This window comes from Heterocephalus glaber, unplaced genomic scaffold, assembly GCF_053883595.1.
Source record: "Heterocephalus glaber isolate CG9 unplaced genomic scaffold, H.glaber_assembly_v1.0 deba00001504, whole genome shotgun sequence".
Taxonomy (NCBI): Eukaryota; Metazoa; Chordata; class Mammalia; order Rodentia; family Bathyergidae; genus Heterocephalus; species Heterocephalus glaber.
Genome location: NW_028258324.1, coordinates 46,488,326 through 46,512,110, shown reverse-complemented (window position 1 = coordinate 46,512,110; position 23,785 = coordinate 46,488,326). Strand labels below are relative to the sequence as shown.

The following is a 23,785-nucleotide window of genomic DNA, read 5'->3' as shown; positions in this document are numbered from 1 at the left end:
ATGTTATAGCCTTTTTTCTTTCTTAAATTAGAATGAGTTGCTTTTATTAACTGTGTAAAGCTTTGTATAGCTGTTCATTGTGAAAAACTGTGTAATTTTAAAAAAAAATTTTACAATATAAAGATTAAAAACTTAACCCCAGAGAAGCCAAGGAACTAAATGAGTTCTTTGTATAATGAAAATATAACCAAGTAGTAAAATAACATAGGACAAGTAAAGGTCACTCTAGCTATCTTAACTGAAAGTTGTTATGATGTGGTAGAAAGGCCTCCGGTGGCAAATTCCCAGTGAATGTTGAGGAGTTTCAAAAGTTAAAAAAAAAAAAAAAAAAAAGTTCTAAAGTTGAAAAAGTATTCTACATGTCCTATTTAGGTGTTATAGATAGGTGCTAAGAGCATTTTCACAAGTTCATGCAAAAAAATATAAACCTGTATGTACCCTAGTCGAAAAGAAGTCAGTGCTGCCAGCTCCTCTACCCTCCTCTCATAGACAACCATTATCCTGACACTCAATACTAGTTTTGCCTATTTTTGAACTGTATATAAATGGAATCATATAGTATATGATCTTTTTATATCTCATTCTTTTGCTTGTAATTCATTCATATTGTTTAATATAGTAGTCCATTCAGTTTTCATTGCTTTGAAATATTCATCATGTGGTAGGTAGCAGAAAAGAATGGCCTTTTAAGATACAACATAATCAAATTAAAGTAAACCTTAGCAATGAAGCTTGTTTTCTCAGACTGCTGTCTATTTCTGTGTGCTATGAAAGGGACCAAGTTCCCATATTCTTGCGAGGGGACAGCTTACCTGAACCTGAAGTGGGAAGGCATGTGATAAACCTGTAATTTGACCTACATTGGACAGCTTGAGACAAAGCTGCAGGTGATATAGCCTCAGAGAACTTTCCACACCTGCAAGAACTAAGGAGTGGTTGCGTCAGCCAAGAAGTACAGGCTCTGACCAGGAAAGACCCGACAAAATTGTTTATAGGCCAATGTCTACTGCAGCAGAGACCAGTAGGATGCCCAGAGAATGGAAGAGCTTAAGACCCTGTCTGATTCCATTATGTCACATGAGCCCTCTCCATACATCTGGACACCATTTGAGAGACATCACAAAACGCAGAAATACACATTTTCCCAAAAGATTAAGCATTACCTTAGATACTTTAAGATATTATAAATTATATATGCTTTATATTAGAGAAAGTTTTCAACTGGCTAAGACCATAATTTTCTCTAGAATTATCACTACATAAGGGCTCAAGAAAAACATGTAAGTTCTGTAGGAAAACTCCATTGCCTCTGCACATCCAAATCACACTGAATATCTGCAACCATATTAGGTAACAGTCTTCCACTTTCCTCTTAGTAATCATCTTTTAAGATTCAGCTCAAATATAGCCTATTACAGTACGCTGTCATACATCCTATGTTCATCATTTTGTTTCAAATTTGAAAGCAATCAGCCCAGTACCACCAAAAGGAAAAAAAAGGCAAAAACCAAAATGGTATATACTTTTAAAATATTTGATAAAATAATGAATTTACCTAACACGTTCTCAAACTATTCATTCACTGTCTTCTTAATATCTACTACTCAAACCACATCCATAATAGTGGGCTCCTACTCCCACTGTTATATTGAAAAGGATAATCTTGCTCCAGTACCCAACTTAATGTCTGTTTTACATCTTATTTCCTATACCATGTGATCACTAAAAAGCCCCCTTTGACTTTGAAAAACCTGTGCCACTTTGGCTTTCTGATTTTTCTGTTATCACTTTTCATCTTTTTCTGTCTTTGCTCATCCTTCACATGCATTTCCCTTATGGTTTTCTCATCTCTTATTCTCCTATGCCATCTCCCAAACTGCCTTAATCACTTCTATAAATTAGTATGCCTACATGGATAGCTGTAAGATCTGCATCTCTAGCTTTAACTGCTTCTGGATTTCAGGCTTTATTTCTAATCACGGCTAGACATTTTTACTCATATATCTCACTCCCAGTCAAATGCAGTACAACCAAAAGTATCTTCCCTTCTCTGAACCTGCTCCTTTACCTATCTTACTTTCATAGTTGATGGCATACCATCTTCTCAATCAGAAGGATCAAAACTTATGAACTGGGTGTGGTGGCACACACCTATAATCCCAGCACATAACATATTGAGGCAGAAGGATCCCTGCAAGTTTGAGGCCAGCTTGGGCTACACAGTGAGTTCAAGACCAACCTGGACTACATAGCAAGACCCGGTTTAAAAAAAAAAAAAATTGTCTACTTTGGGGTTGTCTGACTGCCTGGAACAAAAACTGACTTGAGCCTGTTTAAGAAAGGGGGAACTAAAAGCAGAGTGTGGTGGCACTGATCTCTTCAGTCTGTAAGAAAGAAATGTCTTCTAAAAGGTTTCTATGACTTGGTCCCCAAATACAGAAAATTGTGATCAAAGAAATCAGTATCAATAAACACATTAACTTTATTACAGGTATAGTTTAAAACTTGAAAACAAATAAGCACAACAATGCATGGCAAAAATAAGAAATAATGTCACAATAATGTTTAATCAATGATGTTTAATTATGTAAACTGACTACGTGAAAATGGTAATTTAAAGTCCAAAGATCAGGCAATGAAATAAATTAATATGTTGAAAAACTGGGATGGGGAATAGTAGTAGCAAATATCAGAATAATACTGAATTTTCTACATTCACTTGGAAGGAAAAGGACCACTGTGAAACTATGACAAACAAAAGCTGTGGTTTAATTTATAAAATTTGAAAACACAAAGCTTATAGAAAACTCAAATATAAAATGTTTAATAAACTAGCATTCTGATAACCCAGAATGTTAACTTATAATTGAAGTTAGTTTCTTTCTTTCTTTTTTTTTTTGTGTGTGGTGCTGGAGATGAAACCCAGGGCTTCAAACATGCTAACCAAGTTTCTTAACTATATAGTGTATCAAATTTAGAAGCCAAGCGATTTCAAGTATGTAGTGAATTTATATCTAGTAAATTTTTTATAATTTTATATTTATTTTTAAAAGTGCATAACAGGAATGAGGCTTATCAAAAATTTTCAAAACGTGGTATATATTCCTCACTTCCAATAATCTACAAACCTACTAAAATATAAACTGAATCAAAATTTGAAACTTTTGACTAGATAAAAACATCAAATACCTATTTAAAATTCATTTTGAAAATATAGTCTCAACTCAAATCAAAAATGCTGACTTCACTGACCACTGGTTTTCTCCAGAATGCTGAGTTCTAAATGAACAAAAATGTATTTACAGTTCTCTAGTTTTTAAGAGAAATACTCCTTTTGGTTTCATAAGAAAAGTTAAGTCTAATGAAACATTAAATAGCACAATTCTTTTTCAATGCCTAATTTTCATAATATTAATTTTCAGAAATATGAAATTTCATTTTTTCACCATAGTTTATGTATTGGTCTATGGCACAAATAGCAACATTTTGGGCTGATACTATCATGGATGTTGCTTAAATTTAAAGAGGAAAATAAAAAATTCCACAGGTGAAAAAAGACACACAAACTGATAATTGTATTTCACTAAATGAAGGGCAATTCTAAAATGCAAAATAAAAATGGAATTAAGGCAGTTTTAAAAGAGAATAAAAGTGCCAGGTGTAGTGGTGTGTGCCTATAATCCCAGCACTTGGGAGGCTGAGGCAGGAGGATCACTATGAGTTTGAGGCCAGCCTGGGCTACATGAGTCCAAGGCCAGCATGAATTACAGAGCGAGACCATTTCAAAAAAACCTAAAAAATTAAAAATTAAAAAAATAAAAGAAAAAAGTTATCCACCCAAAATAGTGCTTCCATGGTATAATTCAATCTTAAAAATCTTTGTGTATGTTCTAGACAGAAAAGCCAAAAATCAAAACAAACACTGCAGTTATGACGCAGCATCTGGTGCTTTTACTTCAGTGAATCAAAGTAATGGTCACAACCCAAACAAATGGAAGTTTAATATGAATATATGCACCTTAGCAGACACATTTATGCTTACTACCAGAGATGTCTTAGCAATTCTACATTCCTCACAACATCAGTATAATTGTTGTAAAAAAATCAATTGTGGTTCTGAATACCCATTCACAGTTGACCTCAACAATGTATCTGATGTAGGAGACTGATTATCTGTGACAGGCAGAAGCATGTGTTGGTCCTCAGTCCCAAGTGGAAGAGCTAGGGGTAGAGTCATATCAGAAGGCTTCACATCTATAGTTTCTGACAAAGGACTTTTCTGTATGGAATCCTGTTCATTCAAAGTATGATCCTCTGCACTGGACTCTAGAGTTTTATCTGCACCTGAAAAGGGGAAAAAATTTATACTATCTTTAAAAACAAAAGAAAACAAAATGCTTGAGGTAGACTAATCTACTTATCTTTCCCAGAAATCCCATACCAACCCCCATACCTTTGGGGAAACTGTTTCTCCAAATTCTTTTATTGATATGCCTGCTTTATTATCTATAAAAACTCAAATCTAGGTCTCAAGACAAGGTTCAAGCATCAGTTCCATTATAAAAATGGACTTAGCCACTTTACACCAGTGTGCTTTTTTTGCCTACTTCATTACATATTTGTTAAGTTTCAATATACTGCCCTGTACCATCTGTGTCTCCGATTGCTGTTTAACACTCTACTTAGGTATGAATTCTCAACTAGATTACAAATTCCTTGAGGATAAATGTTAATTAACTCCCTCAAAGTACTGAAGAGTGACATAGTAAACTCTATTTTTTCACTGAATGTTTTAATGAATTCCTACTATTCTGTAAGTTCAAGTTCAGATATATGGCACTTTCATATATTCTCAGAGGTAAAAAAATTCTGCTGTACTCAAGGGATCAATTATTGCTGATTAAATGTATGCACTTTTGCCTTGCACTTTCCTACTAGCTCTAACATGCTCCTGACACTTTAAAGTATTGACTGTATTTAAAGTATTTGTTTATTGTCCTTTTAAACAGACAAAATTGCATATTTGCTTGCATAAAATTGTAATTCTCTGCATTTTTCCCAGACTATAGTTTAACTAGTCAATACAACCTGTGCTTTTCTTTCACATCGACTTGTTACAATGTTCTCTGTCCTCCCTTCTCCATCTTCATCCTTGAACTCAAGTTCCCTAAAATTAAGCCTTTTCTAGTATCTCAGAAAAAACTTAGTATCTTCTTCAGCACTTTTATGTTTACTGTGTGTTTACCACATATTTTATTTATTTAGATTTCTAGTCTCTATACCAGTTATCTCTATCCCAGCTCTTGCTGGGACTATGCCTTGTGCACTTTATATTCTCTGTAGTTATATGCACCTCATACGCCACTTCATAAACAGTTATTGAAATAATGACAACTGCAGTTTTAGATTTTCTAATCTTAATCTTTATATTTATGCTTATTATGAGACTTACCGCCTTTACACACTAAAGAAGCTAATAATGTTTCTCATCATGACAATAAAATGATAAGCAAGTCTTCAAGGATTCATTTTAAGTAACATGCTCAACATTTTGCAGTCTGGCTTTCCACTTTTACATATTATAACAATTTGGGGCTGCTGGCTTCCCTATTTCCTCATATATTTCTAGACTTGTCTGGATGATAACCTTTTTCTTTATAGTAACCACAGAACCACAGTCAACCTTAGGTTACCCAGAGGGTTAACATGGGGAACAGTGATACTTAGCTTGCTTATAAATTCCTTCGTTCTTGAAACTGCTCACAAGTAAGGGTTTTAAAGAAGAAATAGTTCGAGCTTTTTTTTTTTTTAATGAGCTAATATGAAAAGAAATGCAGAGGTGCACTTTTATGAAAATTATAAAGCTATTTTCCTTATAAGTGTGTGTATCTTTTTTTAAAAGTAGGTAACTAATTTAAACACACACTTACCAGAATGGACTTTTGTTTTGTGCTTCTTTAAATTTTTAATATCTGTATAAGAATTTCCACATAATTCACAGATAAATGGTCTTTCTCCTGAAAAACAAGTTAAAAGGTCAACATTTTCAAAACTGCTAAGACAAAATATCAATATTTATGAATGTAAGACAAAAATTATTATATGGTTTAAATTTCATTTCAATCTACCACTTAAATTACTTGGTTATAATACAGAGAAATGAGAAATTCTATACATATAAGCACTACTTTATAGAAAACTCAGCCCTATTTCAGGGAAAATTGAGCATTTTCATTATCTAAAATTTTTTGCAAACTGAAAAATAACCTACTGTTTTTCTTTCTATCAGATTTTTACTGAGTGTCAATTACATGCCAAACATTGGCTAAGAGACAAAGCTGGAGAAAAAAAAAATGTAATTATGGTTTCTGCTCTCAAGTACCTTACAAATTAGAAGATTCTTAAGAAACACTGACAATACTCTAACATATAATTCCTTAGAAATAAATACTACTCAGTGCTTTACACCATCAATCAAGGGACAAGGGAATATACACCAGAGATGGTGAACCTGTTAGAGCTCTCAATAATAACAAACAGCTGGGCTGTGGTACCTGTGCAACAGGCTGGTCACCACTGAGAAGTTGCCAATACATTTACTAAATCTCTACTAAGTATTCACATTTATCTAGGCAGGAATTATGAGGACAAACTTTTAAAAAGAAAAAGAACAATAGAGTTTGAAAGTGACATTTTTCTTTGTTTTGATTTTTTATATATAGTATTTTCTTCATACAACTTCACACTACTTTTTAACAAATGTGTCACTGTTAAAATTCATTTGTAATCACATACAAAAATATTTAATAAGAAAACGTGATGTCATCTTGGTATTTTCTATTACTTTTCCTTTCTTGGTATATCTGTGCAATTTAATCCAAATCATTTAAAAACGATTATCTGCATATTTTTTTGAAAATCTATGTAATTGTTGACCAAATTTCATTCATATTCCAAACAACTAAAAAAAAGTAAATAAAAAGTTGATATTTCTACATTAAGATACTGTTATACGTAAATTATGACTAGATACCATATAGTCCAAGCCAAGGTTTACATTAAAAGAAATTAAGAGAGAACAAAAAATAATACGTTCTCCCTAAACACAGACCTGTATGGGATCGAAAGTGTTTGTTGAGCTCTCCTGAGGAAATAAAACTTTTCCCACAAATACCACATATGTATGGTTTTTCACCTAGATGGAAAATAAAAGATAGCGAAGTGGTGTACTATACCAATATAATATTTATCAATTACAATAATCTAAAGTAAGCTTTTCTAAAATATTAAATTAAAACCTCTCTATATTGGATTTTAGAGGTATTTTCAGCAATGCAACTTGAATGAGTTATTAATAATTAGTTTGAATTGTTCAAATAACCTGATAATTTCATATACTAAAACTTTATTCCTGTAAATGTCCCTTTAAGTAGAGATGAGTTGGGCAGGGATTCTGATTTTTATGTGATTAAGAACATGTAAATCTTGCTATCTATATATTATTAAAAGAGAATAATAGCATTTAAGGAAGATTCAATTTGAAACATACCCTATCAAAAAAAGAAACTCTAACCAATACAGTTTGCTGTAAAACATAATTTGCATTTGAGCTATATGTTTAAGTTGCAAATCTCAGAATGTCTCTGAAGGCAAGATCCTAAGAAACCATAAAAAACCCAAACCCATGCCCTACCTTTGACCTGTACAATTCTATCCAGGGGAAATAAATTCTCGAGGGGCTAAGGAGGTTTTCCAAATAATAAAAGGCCTCAATTTAAGAAATTATATTATCAAGATTATCTCACTGATTTTAATGTTTGTAAATCATATAATAAAAAATTTCACCCACCTTTTATTATTCTAGAAAATAAATCAGCTTTTATATCTCATATTTATGTGACAATCATAAATACAGCTTCAAGAACTACAAACAGATCTAACTACAAAATTCATAGTCTACCTTCTACAAAGGTCAGATTCCTCTTTATTTTTAACTTTCCTTATTTTAAGCAGTCTCTCCATTTTAAACTCTTACCTGTATGCTTTCGAGAATGAGTGATAAGAGAACTAGAAACAGCAAATGCCTTCCCACAAGTGTCACATACGTAAGGCTTTTCTCCCGTATGCCTACGGACATGATAGGTCAGTGTGCTAGCTTGTGCAAATCTCTGTCCACATCTATCACAAACATATGGCTTCTCTCCGCTATGCTTCCTGTTAACAAATATAAAGTTATATTCTGGTAAGTAAGACAATTGGGAAATCAATCCATATAGCAACCCTTTTTCATGCAACATTTTATTTCATTTCATCTTGATAAGTTAAGACTATATATTTAAAATCAAGTTATTTTCTTATTGAAAAAAATGTTCTAGTTATTACCAAAACACTAGTTCTGATCAGTTCATCTTCATATGGTTGACAGTGGGCCCCTAACTTTGCAATTACTTTTTCTAGTCCATTCATTCTGACTTGTTAAAATTCCTCCCTCAAACCACAAGTACCTCTTCCTCATCCCCACTCCCAGCTGACATCTTGCTTCTTATTTCACTGAGAAAAATTTAATCAGAAAAAAATTTCTACCTACGAGCACCAATACAGTTTCTTTCCCTTCTGGTTAACTATAATATGAACATGACAGGTTATCTCAATCCAAAGACTCCATTTGGAAAGTATGTAAGATTCTACTCAATGATACCTTTCCTGTACTTTCCCGTTTTATGTCATTCATTCCTCTCCCTCTACTGGATCATAGCATAGAAATATACAAACATACTGATTTATACTGTTCCATCTTAACAAGAAGAAGATATGTGACTCCACTTGCTCCTTCATTTATCTCCCCTTTCACAAAAGTTTAGTCTCCAAAACTCATATTTCTATTTCTTCTTTACTGACCTCTACTAGCATCTCCTAACCATGCTTTCCTTCAAGAGCAATGTCAACCTCCCTCCAAGTCAATTCTTAGTCTTCATCTCCTTATCAGAATTTTACAGCTTACCATGCCCTGCTGGAATAGTATTTTTCACTTGGATCCCAGGGCCACCCACTTTCCTCCTATGTTTGTTGCCTCTTCTTAGTGACTACCTCTAACTGGTTTTTGCCCAATTTCCAGATCTCTTAAAGAGTGCCTCAGGACTTAATCTTTTTCCCATCCACATTCACTCTTTTGGTGAACTCCTCTAGTGTTACAGTTTTAAATGCTATTTATATACTGATGTCTGCCAAATGTATTACCTTCAGCTCACACCAGTCTCAACTTCAGACTTAATCACTTGTCTATGGCATATCTCCATCTAGATGTGTAGTCGTCATTTTAAATTTAGCTTGTTCAGAACCATATTCATAAACTCCTAAACTCCCACTTAAAACTGCTCTCCCCATAACCTTTCTCCAACTTAGTTAATGGCAACTCCATCTTTTTAGATCCTTGCCTCCAAAACCTGAAATTATCTTTGACTTTTCTTTCAGGCATTACATCCAAGCTGTTCACAAGTTCTGTTAGTTCTACTGCTAATGTACCCAGAATCTGACTACTATTTATCTCCTTCACTGTTGTCACCCTGACCTGAGCCAGCATTACTCTCACTTGTTTTTTAGTTTCTTAACTCAATCCCAGTCTTTTCCTAACACAGTGGTACCTCGATACTTGTTAATTGGTTCTGGGAGGCGCAACAAGTACCAAACAAGTTGTTCTGGCTGGAAAGGGTGGCCAGTCACGAAGCAACTGACACCAACAAGTTCTAGCATGCCCATCAAGTACCAAACAAATGATGAACAAAATTTTCACATCAAAACAAAATTTTCTCATCAAAAGGTATGATTGTGTGGCAAGTACCCAGGTGATCCTCTTAAAATGTAAGCAAGATGATATCACTTATTTCTCAATGTCAAGAGGAAAAGCTTTACATGGCCTACAAAAAATTTTGTACCACCACTCTATCATCATCCTAATCTTAATTTCTAATTTTTCCCTTTTTATTTCCCTCTAACCATCATGGCTTCCTTGTGGCTCCTCAAATGTGCTAAGAATATTGTGCAGAGCAGTGATGGTGAACCTTTTAGAGACCAACTGGCAAACTGCAACCCAAGACTTATTTATCACAAAATGTCAACACTGCAATTAAAGCTGAATACTGAGGTTTTAGTTTAGAAAGACAGGCACAATAACACACGTGCCATAGGTTCGTCACCACTGGTATAGTGGAACCACAATTAACCCTGTCAAAAAAACAAAAACAAAAAACTCTACTGTCATGAATTCTAATACAATATACTGTACTCATAAGATTATGGTGATTAACTTAAGGCCAAACAACTTGTTTTTTTTACCTTGCATGAATCTTGAGATTGCTAGAAGTTGCAAACTGTAAATTGCATACATCACATTTATAAGGTTTTTCCTCACCATGATGCATTCGACTATGGAAGACAAGCTGGCATTTCTGGGCAAATCCTTTATCACATAATTCACATTTGTATGGCCTCTCACCTAAAAGAACAAGTAAATAAAAATTTCATTGAGAAGGAAAAAAGTCTTTCTTAGTTGCTAAAGTCATATAAGCTTTCAAAAGTGTTCATTAACACTATGTACTAGTTTTGGCTGGGCAAGGTGGTGCACGTCTCTAATCCTACCACTCAGGAAGCTGAGGCAGGAGGATGGCCTTAAGTTCGAGGCCACCCTGGGCTACATAGTGAGTTCAAGGCCAGTCTGAACTGCACAACAAGACCTTGTCTCAAAACAAAAACAGTACCAGTTTTGGTTTTAGTTGGTATGTGTGAAAATTGGCCAGAGTTGTAATTACATTTTCTCTTATTAGCTGTAATCTTTGCCTGTTAAATACTTAGCAAGGAATAATCAAGTTTATGCTTATTTTGAGAGAAAATATGAGAAGCTGATGTTATTAAATACTAACTACAAATAAATTTTCAATAGTGTAACAACACTAAATACTTTTACGAGCATGGCAAATTTTGGTCATAAATAGTCAACACTGTATATTAATATACTCTGTATAAAAATATTATTTTAGGCTTGGGGTGCAGCTCAGTGGTAGAGTGCTTAGCATGCACAAGGCCCTAGATTTAATTCCCAGCATCAAAAAAAAAAATTTTATCACAGTATAAAAAAAATTATTACCTCCCTACAAACCAGTCTTACCTGTATGAGTTCTTACATGTGTTTTCAGCTGATTACACTGGGTAAATGCCTTCCCACACAAGTGGCACACATAAGGTTTGACTCCTTTATGTATTCTCATGTGCCTTCTCAAACTGCTGGCTTCTGAAAATACTTTCCCACAGGTGTTACACATTGGCTTGGCCTTGGAATACTTCTGATCCAGCTCTTCCCCAGAATTCTCCAGCTCATAAGGACTCTTGACACTGGCTATATTAGACATAGAGTGTTCTTTCAGAGCACAATTTGGCTGTGATTTTCCACGTTTCTGTTTCACTGTAACAGTTTGCACAATATCTTGTGCTGGAAAAGTATTCTCCACAACTGATGTCAACTCAAGTTCTGAATTATTTCTTTGTGCAACTTGTTCAGCTACAGGTGTGGACAATTTATTTGCATCTAGGAATAATTCAACGGATGTGTTTTCTAAAATGTCACTGGGATATTGCATTGTTTTATTCTGCCCTGTTTTCTGGGAGTTGAAAGCTTTTTTCTTCTTTTTAGTTTGAGATGACTTCTTTGCTAAAGCCCCTTGTTTAGGATTTGCCTGAACTAAATCTGTAGATTCTTCTGATTTCTCCCGGTTGTTATAATCTCGTAGAGTAAGAAGACACGTCTGTTGATTCAATTCAATGTTTCCAGTAATACTAGATATCTCTGTAGAAGAGGGATTAGCAATAAAAGCAAAATCTTCCATTTTTATTTTACATTTAGTTACCACCTCTTCCACTTTGAGAAAGTCAGCAGCCTGATGAATTTCTTTAACATTCCAACTGTAAGAAAAAAAGGATAAATGACAGTATTCTGATCAAAGAAAAACTTTTTTTCGAAAGAGCTACATATGTATTACAATGTCTTTTAAAGCCCTAATAAAGCGGAATGGTGAAGAAGGTATAACTTAACAACATTTTACAAAATTTAATTCACTCAGCATGTTTAGGCAAAGATCTCCCATTTTACAGAACTTGGAAAAATGAAAAACTGGCAATTCATAGCTACCAATGGACTACTACAGAAAAGTAAAATGTTAAATTTTCTGGCTTAAAAAAATTCCTGGAACACAAAAATAATAGCTGGCTTCCTTCCATTCATTCTGAGGCCTCTTCAAATAGCAATCAACTTTTCTGGAATAGCAACAGGAAAGTCTAATGAAAATTGTTTCCTACTCCTTCTCCCTGCTTCTCTATGAGGGACTTTTTTCTTCTATTGTTTTATTTTTCTTTCTCTTATGTACTACAGATTCAACCCAAGGAACCTGCTATACAAGTGCAACAATGAGGGACTTTTAACTGGCTTATCAAATGTTACACTTGATCTTAGCCAAAAGGCCAAGAAGCGATGACTGGCTTATCAAATGTTAACTGTGCATGTGAATCACCCAGCGATCTTGTTAAATGAAGTGAAATCCAAATTTGGCTAAGTCTGTGATGGGGCCTGAGAGTCTAGTTTTTGTAATTGAAAATAAAACTTGTACTTTACCTGTCAAGATTTAAAGTTCCTGTGTATATAAACTCCAACAATTTCTGAAATCCATCAGCCTTCACCTGACTCTGATCAAGAAAAACATTGTTTTCAGAAGTGCTTCTGTAGATCGCACCAAAATACTCACTAAACGAGGCGAGCACATTCCTATGGGCTTTAAACTGGAATTCCCCAATCACTATGGTGCAGTCACAAAGAAAACCTGCTTCTCGTTGTTTGTTCAGTCTCTCTAAAAGGTGCTCACAGTGGTGTGAATACTGCATTTTGATATCACGATGCAATTTTACCCTTGATCTAAAAGACGAAAAGAAATAGTAAATCAGCAACTATAAATTTTCACCAAACGTTTACCTAAACAATTGGGTAGGTAGGGGGAGAAAGGTCACAGAACACCACAAACAATAAAGTTAGCTCTTGATTTATCCCTTATGAAAAGCCTTAATACCCACAGTTAAAAGTGCTGAAAGGATAAGTCTTTGTTTTACCTTTATCAAAAAAATGACGGTGAATGGAAACACTTATATGAGTTGGAAAAAGGACCACCAAATTCAAGCTATTACATCAATTGAACCCTCAAACTTTCAAGCTCAGTAGGTATACATATGTTAGGAAAAAGAGACACTATTAAGAAATGACTCCTTGGGACATATGGAAGGGAAAACACAGTGTGAGTTTTTAAAAAACTGTTCGAAAATCACCGAAAGCTCTTAGCTCCGCTGTGGTTTCTCTAAAGCGAAGGGAGGGTGCCCAGGGGGCGGGGACTGCGCCGAGTCAAGGGTTGTCAAAGTGCTGTCACCCTCCCCGAAGAGGCCACACCTCCCTCCCCCTCTCTCCACGCGAGGCGGTGTCGGAAAGTGACAACCAATGCCAGATCTCGTGCGTTTCTGCTGCCCTGTCCTCCGCCCAGCTCCCACTCCCGCGAATTGCCACAACACAGGCTGTGGTCTGAACCACCGCCGAGGCTGCTTCGACTAAGCCTTCCGTCTCGCGCCGCGACTCGCTCTCGAATTCTAAGGAGCCTGCCCTCGAATGGCCCAGGGTCTGCAGGGTACAAGGATGGAGGGCAGCGGATGGGGTGGACACTCACCAATAGCCACCCAGGAAGAACAGTTTCTTCACTCTCTCTCCGCCATCTTGGGAGGACGTCACGCGTCACGCCCCGCCTCTCCCTTCTTCCTCCACGGCGGCGTCACATCCGGCTCCGTGGTGCCTTGGCAACCTAGGCGGCTCTGGGGTTGTGGAGGTCCAGCACCCGCTAGGGCCGACCAGCTGGCCCTCAAAGCTCCGATTGCCCAGCATGCCAGGGGCCTGGGAACTGCAGGCGTCAGGGATACGAGACCTAAGGGCTCGTTCTCAGCACTGCGTCCGTCTTCCTCCTGCTGAGCATTCCGGTCGGCCGTCAGTCAGCCAGTAGCGGTCGGCCGGGTTCCAGAGCGAGACCAGGCAGCGCGGCCTCGCCGGCCTCCGCAGGAGCCACACTGCGCATTGCATGCTGGGGCTTGTAGTTCCTCGTCTTCTCCCACCATCCTCCCTTTCCTCGGGCCCCGCCAGTGGAAACCACTGCTTTGTGTACTCTGGCTTTCGGGCAGGCGGGACGTCTGAACTAAGGCCGATCACCCTTTTCCCCTTTACGTACCCGAAGGCTCCTGGAACACCCTGGGTTTGGTTTTTCGCCAGCCAACTGTAATTCCGCTTGCAGGATGCCCTTACCTGGTGATAGAAGTCGGAGACGCACCAAAGCAGAGCAAAGCAGTAGGGTGCGGCGGGCATGCGCAACATTAGAGGAAGGTGGGCTTTATACCGGAAAAGGTTTTCCCGCGTCTGGACTAGAACAATTTTAATAAAATCATTTACATCGAATTTGGGTATTGTACAGTGAGGGAAAAAGATACTAGCTCTGTAATACACAAAGGTATTAAAAAATAAATCTCCCTGATATATTAGGGATAGTTTTCTCAGTAGCCTTGAACACCATAAATCTCAGAAAACGACAATTTAAAGCTTTTTTCTAGTTAAAAGTATGTGTCAGAACCTTAGGGAATTTACTCGTGACTTTATTCTAAAGGACAATTTCAACCTGGATTCTTTATTTTGTCGGGTGTTTTTTCCTACCAAATTCTCTATAAATTCTGACCAAGAATAGTTTTTATGACTAAAACCACAGCCGTTATGTTTATTAAATGTTTTTGAGGCTAGTTCTTTCTTGATTTCAACTTTCTGAGTATAACTTTTTTTTCTGATTCCACCTTTGTCAGACATGTTTTCAATAATTCAGAAATGTATGAGCCTAACATGACATTATATGATAAAAGTCTCCATACCTTTAGGGGAAAATGTAATCTACAAGATAAAACTAAATGACATGGCATAAAGAATGCACAGGAGGCGATAAGTTCTGCAAATTGTTAGGGAGGTCGTATGTTTTGAAAGATCATCACATCTAACCTTTATCTCGGGGTGCGGTTAAAAAGCATTTGTTTCCGCCCGGTTTCGAACCGGGGACCTTTCGCGTGTTAGGCGAACGTGATAACCACTACACTACGGAAACTCCGCTGACACAGAGTCTCCAAAAAGCCCTTGATATATATATATATATATGTTAACACGTAACTCGCAAAATTAATGTGTTTTTTAAAAGAAAAACTGATAAAAAGAAAACCATATGCTCAGTTGAACCGCGCTGAAATTACTTAAGTTTTCAGTTGAGTGCGCCTTATTACAAAGTCCCCTAGTACTGCAGTAGAGAGTATGCTCCCGCTGGCTGCCCGCGTTGGGATACACCTTCCCTCCGGGCAGAAGCGTCAGCCCTGCCAGCTCAGCCCGGGCCAGGGGCGGGGCTTCGCGGGCGCGCGGCGCGTGGGTGCGCGAGTGGGCGCCGCAGGGGCGCGCCGCTCCACCTTCCTAGCTGTACTGTCAGCCTCCCGGGGAGGAGGGGAGGGACACGTATCAGTTATTTTTGAGCACCCTCCTAGGTGTTTCTAAGGACCCGAGATTCTCATTTGTGTACTTGTTTCAAACATTCCCTAGAGATTGTTCCAAACCGAGCCACACAAGGTACTTTTTTCTGAACCTGAACTTCGTGTGGCCTAAGCACGTTCACTTTTCTCGCAAAGGGGCAGACAGATCCTTAGGATTGAAAACCAGGACTGGGGAATGAGTGTAATTGCTCGAGGACCGAGGGCTATAATCCAAAGAGATTGTTACGAATTTTTAAAGTGAGGTTCTGTCATTTTGGGCTTTTTTTGTTTTGTTTTTGGTATCGGAGATTGAACTCGGGTCCTTGCGCTTGCGCAGCAGGCAGTGAAACCACTGAGCTAAATCCCCGGCCCTGTCATTTTGTTTTTTAAAATAATTCTTAAAGATTTTTATTAGTACACTTTGCAGTATATGATTACATTCGTCGTGGGGAGTTGGTACGTAACCCATCTGAATTCTCTTTTCCTTCCCCTTCCCCTATCCTTCGGTCCCCTTGCCATTTTAATTAGGTACATTTTTAGAAACCACAGGCGCGTGATAAAGTACTCCCCCAGGGTACAGAGGCAGTACTAAAAGTGTAAAATCATTTTACATCCCAGCATTTTTCCTTTTTCCTAGAAGCCGACCATTTCAGAGGCTCCCTCGCCCCTTCCAGGGCCCGAGGGCCCTGTTCGTAAGAATTCACAGCTTTGGGACAGTCTGTTTCCCAGCTTTCCGAGGCGTGGGAGACATCTGTGAAGGGTTAGCCCGCATCTTTGGGAGGGTTGCCGGGTTCCCCGCTTGGGTCCTCGGTCTCCAGGGGCCCCCGGGCTCTGTGACGCGCGTTCCCGGCCGGCGCCCCGAGGAGCCTGAGGCGGGAGCTGCCGACGGCTCCGGAAGCCACCTGGGCGGCGGCATGAGCTTCTCCCTGCGCCCCGTGGTGATCGACAACGGCTCGGAAGTGATCAAGGCGGGCCTGGCCGGGAACTGCGGGCCCCACTTCGTCTACGCGAACATAGTCGGCCGCCCCAAGGGTCACAGCTTGGCGGTCGAGGGCGCGCGGAAGCTGTGGGTGGGCGACGAAGCGGAGGAGAGGAGAAGCTTGCTGTCGGTCAGGTAGCGACAGCGTCTTCCCCTCCGCTCGTCCCTCTCGGATCTGGGGGCGGGCGAGCCCAGAGATGGGGTGCGACTCGGTGCGGAAGGACCGGAGCGTTCCGCTGGCCGGCCTCATTAAATTAGGCGGGCCACAAACCTAGGGAACCAAAGTCTGAAGACCACGTAATTTGTTCTCTGTATCTGTACAGATGTATTCAAACGCAAAAAGTTGGTGATAAGCGAGTTCATTTTAAAATGTTAAGTAATTTAAGGTACTTTTGTCATTTGGGGTTTTCTCTTCAATGAATTGATGTCAAAACTATACTACAATGGGGTAGATTCCCATTTTTTTTTTTTTTAAATACACCATCTTCCAAAGAGGAGAAAATAAAATGGAAAGCAATAAATAATTGCAGAGGAAGGTAGGTACGCTAACGTTTGCTGACGATTACTTTCTCTGAGAGGCTGAGGCAGTTACTGCCTATGAAGGGGTACTAGTACTAAATACGAGAATTAGCAGATATTGAAGAGAGTAGAAGTTGGAAAAATTAAAAGCTACCATTTATCTTCTTGCTCTCCCTACAGCTATCCTGTGGAGCGTGGTCTCATCACTTCCTGGGGGGACATGGAGACAGTGTGGAAGCATATCTATGACTGTAATCTGAAACTAAAGCCCTGTGATGGCCCAGTCTTGATTACTGAGCCAGCACTGAATCCATTGGTCAACCGGCAACAAATCATTGAAGTTTTTTTTGAGCATCTGGGTGTCCCTGCTTTCTATATGTCCACCCAAGCTTTGCTGGCTCTCTTTGCTGCTGGCTTCACTACTGGCTTGGTGCTGAATTCGGGTGCCGGGCTTACCCAGTGTGTGCCAGTCTTTGAGGGTTACTGTCTGCCTTATGGCGTACAACAGCTACATCTGGCAGGCCTTGACCTCACCAACTACCTCAAGATGCTGCTGATGGACCACGGAGTCACGCTGCTTAGTGGTGCAGACAGAAAGACTGTCGCAGACATTAAGGAGAACTTTTGTTATGTGGCAGTGAACTATGAAGAGGAAATGGCCAAGAAATCCCATTCCCTAGAGAAAGTTTACGAACTACCTGATGGAATAACCATCAAGCTCCACGATCAGCTCTTTCGTTGTCCAGAGGCCCTCTTCTCTCCATGTCTCATGAACATTGATGCCCCTGGCATCGATAAGATGTGCTTCAGCAGTGTAATGAAATGCGACACAGATCTGAGGAATTCCTTCTTCTCCAATATTGTCCTTGCTGGGGGATCAGCCTCCTTCCCTGGCTTAGACCAGCGGCTATTTAAAGATATAGCAAAGATGGTGCCTGCTAACACACCTGTACAGGTTGCAGCTCCCTCAGAAAGGAAATTGTCAGTGTGGATGGGGGGTTCTATTCTTGCCTCCCTGTCTGCCTTCCAAGACATGTGGATCACTGCTGCAGAATTCAAAGAAGTTGGACCCAACATAGTACACCAAAGATGCTTCTGAAATACAGATAAAGTGGTTAGAAGAAAACACTTTGAGGTATATCCAACAAGGTTTTGGATATTATGTTCCTGGCAGAACACAAAAATATTTCAACTACTGGGATGTTCATGTCTCTGTTATATTTCTATAATGGGAATAATTACGGTGATAATAATAATGGTCAAACAGTTTACTGAGTAGAATCAAGTTACATACTGGAGGAAACACTATTCTTTACCTTGGAGAGAGCATACATTTTTTTCTTGGAGAGAAAGTGATTTGTGATACGATATGCTGTGTGCCAAATGAGTGATGATTTAAGTTTGTTGAAGTTTAGGGAAAGAAGGTTGGTGTGGTGAGGAAAGTCTTTGTAACAGGTATGATGGAAAGGGTGAAGGAAAAGACAGTCTGTGTCCACACAGGCTAATGGAGTGGGCAGAGGGCTAGAGAGGAGGATGAATAAAGCATGCTGAAGATGTACTTAATTATTGAAATGAAGTGCTCTTGTGGAGCAGAGGAAGCGCTATGACTAGGAAGGTAAATTAAGGCCAAGAACTGAAAGCCACTAAGTGTTAAATTCCTTTGGGTAAAAGAGAGCATCTAAAGATTTAAAAGCAGTAGACAAATGAAATTACATTAAGATGAATGTGGTGGTAGTTTGGAGAATAAACTTGAGTAGTCCCAGGAGATTCAGTAATCTGAAAGTTATAGTTCAGATGTAAAGTAGCTACCTCTCATGAGCAAAATTATAAGCAATAGGAATTAAAAAGATGAAATTACAAAAACTGACAAGACTTGGTACCTGATTAGACAGACATGAAGGGGAAAGACAGGTACGACACAGGGACTAGCAACCCTATTTTATAGAGGAGGAAATTTGCCTTCAAAATGTTAAAATTTGCTTATATCATGCAGTAGGTGTCAGAGTCTGAACGTAAACACATATTTTATCCCCAATTCAAATAGAAAGGTAATCTATTAGTTTTAAATTCTAGCTGTTCTTCAAATATTGCCCCAAAGCCTTAATTATCAGAAAGACTTCCTTGAGTTCTGAACTGGTATTGAAACTTGCTTATAAAACAGAATTTAGCTGGGCATGGTGGCACATGCCTGTGACCCAGCACTTGGAAGGCTGAGGCAGGAGGATCACCGTAGTTTGAGGCCAGCCTGGGCCACATAGTGTGTCCAAGGTCAACCTGAACTGCATAGCAAGACCCTGTCTCAAAAGACAAAACAAAACAAAAATCAAATTAGAGAATTTACAGCTCCAGTACAGATACCTCCTCCTCTGTGACATCTAAAGGATTTCTTTGTGTTGTGCACCACATTCTTGTACTTCTGTTGACCACTTTATGAGATGACCTGGGTAGCTGAGAGAATGGTGAAATACTGTCATATAATCCAAACTATTTAGTATCTGCTGTACAGAAGGTACTGTGCTGAGTGCCATGAGTGTTAATTCAGGCATTAGAACCCATACTTAAGAAGCCAAGCCAGGTGCAACCAGATGTACCTGTAGTCCCAAGGTACTCAGTAGGCGAGGCAGGAGGATCACTTGAGTCCAGAAGTTTAAGGCCAGCCTGGGCAACAGTGAGACCTGACCTCTTTATGTTAATAAATATGCCAAAAACCTAGTAAAAGAGGCAGAATTCATACTTAGATTATAATCATGTATGGCAGAAAGTAATTTTAGTGTTCTAAGAAGAATAGAATATTCTGGGGGCTCAATATCAGTTGAGAACTCAGGAAGTCTTTCTGACAGCTATGGCTTTGGGGAAATATTTGAAGGACAGTTAGCATTTAAACCTAATGCAGTGCTTTTTTATCTGAATTAGGAGCAAAATATATCTTTAGGTTCAGACTCTGCCACCTACTGCATGATTTAAGCAAGTTTAAGCATTGTGAAGATACAATTCCTCATCCATGAAATAATGCTGCTAATTCCTATGTCTCACAGGATCATTGTGAATTTCTATGGGACAGCATACTTTTAAAGGCACTTTAAAAATACAATAAACTGTCATTTTTTGCATATAAAATTAGAGAATTTATGGGTCCAGTTCAGATACTTCCTCCTGCATGTCATCTAAAGGGTTTCTTTGTGTTGTCCACCACCTTGGTGGGCTTCTCTTGACCACTGTACTTACGCAGAGCTATTTTTTGGTTTGCTTCTTGCTCACTAGATACACTCTTAGAAGAAGGGATTGTGGAATTTTGCTTTTCATTTCCATCCTCTTCCCTGGTGCCTTCTTTGCTGCACTCCCAGGAGGCAGGTAAAAATATGGGATGGCCAGCATCACCTCCCACAACTCCCCCAGAGAGGAGCAGAGGTGTCACAGTGATGGCTGGGTCAGAAAGTAGGAAGCAACTCAGCTTGGTCTGAGTCCAGCATGTGTGAAGGGGGGGGGCTTTCATTTCCTGGTGTGAGTGCCCATGTTAGTGTGAGGAGTAGGAAATGAGCATGGGAGCACAGTTTGAGCAGCTGATGTGCACTCGCACATTTTACAAATGATGTAGAGCAGAGGATACCACCCTTTCATGTTATAATTCTTGGAGCACTGTGTCCTTTTAAACAATATAGGGCTAACCATACATGATCTAATTTACACTTCAACATCCCAGAGAACTAGGCAAGATATCTTATTCCCATTTTACAAATTAAGGAATTGAGATTTAAAGAGGTTAAGAGATCTCAGTTTAAAGTGACCCCCAAGTAGCTTGCTTAACTGGTCAGGAACACAATCCTCAATCAATAAATAATCTTAGGCAATTATCTGAGCGGCCAGCCTGGATTACGCCATAGACTTTAACCTTTTCCACGGGTCATAGTTGCCGATCCTTTTCAGGTAAATCTATGGAAAAGGAATGAAATGTGAAAATTCCATTTATATCTGGCTGTCCTTAAAATAGTCACAAACCAGCCTCCTTTATCTCCTTCTTCTTCTTTCAAATGGAGGGTCAATAGCAACAACTCCTTGGAGTTCACCTAGCTGAATAAGAGGAACACTTTTTAACATGCAAAATTGCATTATACTGGCCATGATTAAAGTCTGCTGCAATTTATGATGGATTATTCCTCTTTTACTTTATCATGACACAGTGTTACCTTAATTAAAGAAAATCCAATGACTGAAAAGCCTTTCTATCCTAATAAAAAGGAGATTCAGTTGTTAATATTAAGAATGAAGTAGTCACATCACCAGGAAGCTCAATAATGACACAGCAAGAAACCAGTCCCTCACTCTTTGGTCCTTGGTTCTTTTGTGCCCTTGATGAAAGATTTCAGTCCAATTACATAGTCAGCCCTGCAGGCGGATAGGTAGAATTTATTGTAAAGAAAGATACAGAGAGTTATGGCTTCAAGGGAGAAGGTGGGAAGTGTTGCAAAGACATCCATTTTCAGTGTGAGTTTGGATACTTTTCATGTGCACAAGAATTAGTGTGGTGATTATGATGTATATTGACATTTTTCTTGGAGGTTGCTTGGGAATGTTGATATCTCAAAAACGTCTTCCTTGTTCTCTTCATGTGGCCTGTGTTCCTTTAGGGGCTTTCATTGTATAAATCAGGATTTAGCCCAAGGAGGGAAGGTCTCTAATGAATCCTCCTTTTTCTGATAACATTGGATTTAGGCCCTGGCACCCAGGAATGCTGTATCCCTCATTTTGGAATTAGACAGATGGTGGCCAGACATGGGAAGGAGTGTGAATGTGTACAGTGAAAACCTTAAAATGACAGTGTACTCTGTGGGATGTGGGATCGATTTTGGTTTGAGACCTAACAGTTCATCATAAATGTATTATATATTGAAGTCTTTCTTCCTTCTTTCCTTCTTTCTTTCTTTTTTGAGACAGGATCTCTCTTTATGTAGCTCAAGCTGTCCTTGAGCTATGTAGCCCAAGCTGGCCATTCTCCAAGACACTGCTGCCTCAGCCTTCTGAGTACTGGGATTATAGGTGTGCGCCACCATGCCCAGCTTCGTTTCTTAACTGTAACTGGAAAAATGTGCTATTTTGGACTTCCCTTCTTTCCCTTAGGCCTGCTCATGTCTAACTACCTGCCTAACAGTTATGTTATCAGACAGGATCCAAGGAGATCCCTAACTCAGAGATAGGAAGCTAGACTCATCTCGCCCACTCATCGGGCACTCTATAGGTTTGCCGACTTCCATTACAGAAAAAGAATTTTCAGGATGCGCCAGTAAGAGGCAAAAAGGGATTTTTTCGGCAGAGTTTGAAAAGTACACACTCAAAGAAATAAGAGCGTGGGCCTTCAAAAGGGAATGAGGCATCTTATAGTCTAAAGCTGGGAGTATTTATGTATTTTGTTGCTTTGTTTTCTTTCTGAGACAAGGTCTTGCTGTGTAGTGCAGGCTTGCCTTACGCTCACAATGGAGCCCAAGCTGGCTTCCAACTAGTGGCAACTCTCCTGCTTAGCCTCTTGAGTGCTGGGATTACGGGCATGCACCACCATGCCTGGCTATTTATGCATTCTTAGAGGATGGAAATCTGTGGAATTTGTGAATCTATAAAAAGTTTAGGTTTGGTTTACTATAGGAAAAAATACTGGCCCACCCACAAGCGGGAAGATAACAGCTATTTTATAGGAGAAAGGCATGGGCCCAATATTTTGTGTATATATTTTAAGATGGGTGATCTGTTTTGCCTGAAAAGTTCTTTGAACTCTCTCAATCTGTTTCTTTAAGATCTTTACTAACTAAGCTAATTTATGGACTTCAAGGGATTTTGAGTATGATGGGCCTGGAAGAAAAGGAGCATAAACGAAGCTAGTGAGTATAGATATAAATAACCTTGGGTAGTCTTGTGCCCTGAAATCACAGTATTCTTAAAAATACAATTTTAAGTTATGATTTTTCAACTGGGCATGGTGGAGCCCACCTGTATCCCAGGCTTGGGAGGCTGAGGCAGCAGGATCATTTGGAGGTTGAGGCCAGTGTGGGCTACACAGTGAATTCAAGGCCAGGCTGAATTACATAGCAAGACCCTGTCTCAAAATAAATAATTTTCCTTTCTACCTATCTTTGAAAGATTTTTTTCATAGGAACTTCATTTTTATTAGTACATGTTTCTGTTACATAATGAATACATTCATCCTGGGGAGTTGGTACAAGAATATATGTACAATTTCTTCTTCCATCTCTAGATTCCCCCTCTAATCTGCTAAAGATCTACTTCCCTGTTGTCTTTTATTTTGTTCTTTAAATTATTTATACTTACTTCTTCTATCCTACCTCAGTTACATTTAATAAAACCTGTCCTCTGATCAAGGAGAAGCTGAAGGAGAAAGTGTTCCAAGTAGGTCACCCTAGGTCCCTAAAGACAGATCTGGCCAACTTCCCAAAAGATGGTAAAGTAAAATATTTTAAACGGTTCTGCCAATAAGCCCAAGACATTTTCCTGGCCTTGCTGTATCCTGCCTGCACAATAAACAGAAAAATCTTTAAAACAGTAATTGATTGACTGATTAACTGACTGATTGTGACTTGAGACCAGAATTCGCTATATATTCCAGGCTGGCCTCAAACTCCTGAAATCCTACTGCCTCAGCTTCCCCAGTGCTGGGATTGATTA

At 38.8% G+C, this 23,785-nt stretch overlaps 3 protein-coding genes and 1 non-coding gene across 13 annotated transcripts in view; 2 read left to right on the top strand and 2 right to left on the bottom strand.

The window, feature by feature from the left end:
* Positions 1-12,661, top strand: part of Lrrc34 (leucine rich repeat containing 34) — a 39,577-nt gene extending 26,916 nt beyond the window's left edge. For all 5 annotated transcript variants that reach the window (XM_021253983.2, XM_021253996.2, XM_021253987.2 and 2 more), the window contains one exon: positions 12,419-12,661. In XM_021253983.2, the coding sequence (XP_021109642.1) occupies positions 12,419-12,457 (39 nt within the window). In that variant the 3' untranslated portion in view covers positions 12,458-12,661. The remainder of the gene's footprint in view (positions 1-12,418) is intronic.
* Mynn (myoneurin) lies at positions 303-14,432 on the bottom strand. 5 transcript variants are annotated; one of them, XM_087186493.1, is made up of 9 exons: positions 14,298-14,421; positions 13,749-14,040; positions 12,659-12,955; positions 11,162-11,952; positions 10,333-10,492; positions 8,036-8,214; positions 7,112-7,195; positions 5,931-6,017; positions 303-4,344 (listed from the first exon to the last, which is right to left on the bottom strand). In XM_087186493.1, exons 3-9 carry the CDS (start codon positions 12,922-12,924, stop codon positions 4,082-4,084), a joined length of 1,830 nt encoding a protein of 609 aa, XP_087042619.1. In that variant the 5' UTR covers positions 12,925-12,955; positions 13,749-14,040; positions 14,298-14,421; the 3' UTR covers positions 303-4,081. The 5 variants fall into 5 exon arrangements, with proteins under 5 accessions (XP_087042619.1, XP_021109613.1, XP_012926951.1 ...); XM_021253954.2 differs by having other exon boundaries at positions 13,749-14,431; XM_013071497.3 differs by having other exon boundaries at positions 12,789-12,955; positions 13,749-14,431.
* Positions 14,433-15,136: 704 nt separating this feature from the next.
* Positions 15,137-15,209, bottom strand: Trnav-aac (transfer RNA valine (anticodon AAC)). The gene has a single exon. It is a non-coding gene; the product is annotated as a tRNA-Val (tRNA).
* Positions 15,210-15,542: 333 nt separating this feature from the next.
* Positions 15,543-18,312, top strand: Actrt3 (actin related protein T3). 2 transcript variants are annotated; one of them, XM_004834570.3, is made up of 2 exons: positions 15,543-16,074; positions 17,297-18,312. In XM_004834570.3, the coding sequence occupies exons 1-2, from the start codon at positions 16,049-16,051 to the stop codon at positions 18,213-18,215; spliced, it is 945 nt and encodes a 314-aa protein (XP_004834627.1). In that variant the 5' UTR covers positions 15,543-16,048; the 3' UTR covers positions 18,216-18,312. The 2 variants fall into 2 exon arrangements, with proteins under 2 accessions (XP_004834627.1, XP_004834626.1); XM_004834569.4 differs by lacking the exon at positions 15,543-16,074 and adding an exon at positions 16,094-16,732.
* The last annotated feature ends 5,473 nt before the right edge of the window (positions 18,313-23,785 follow it).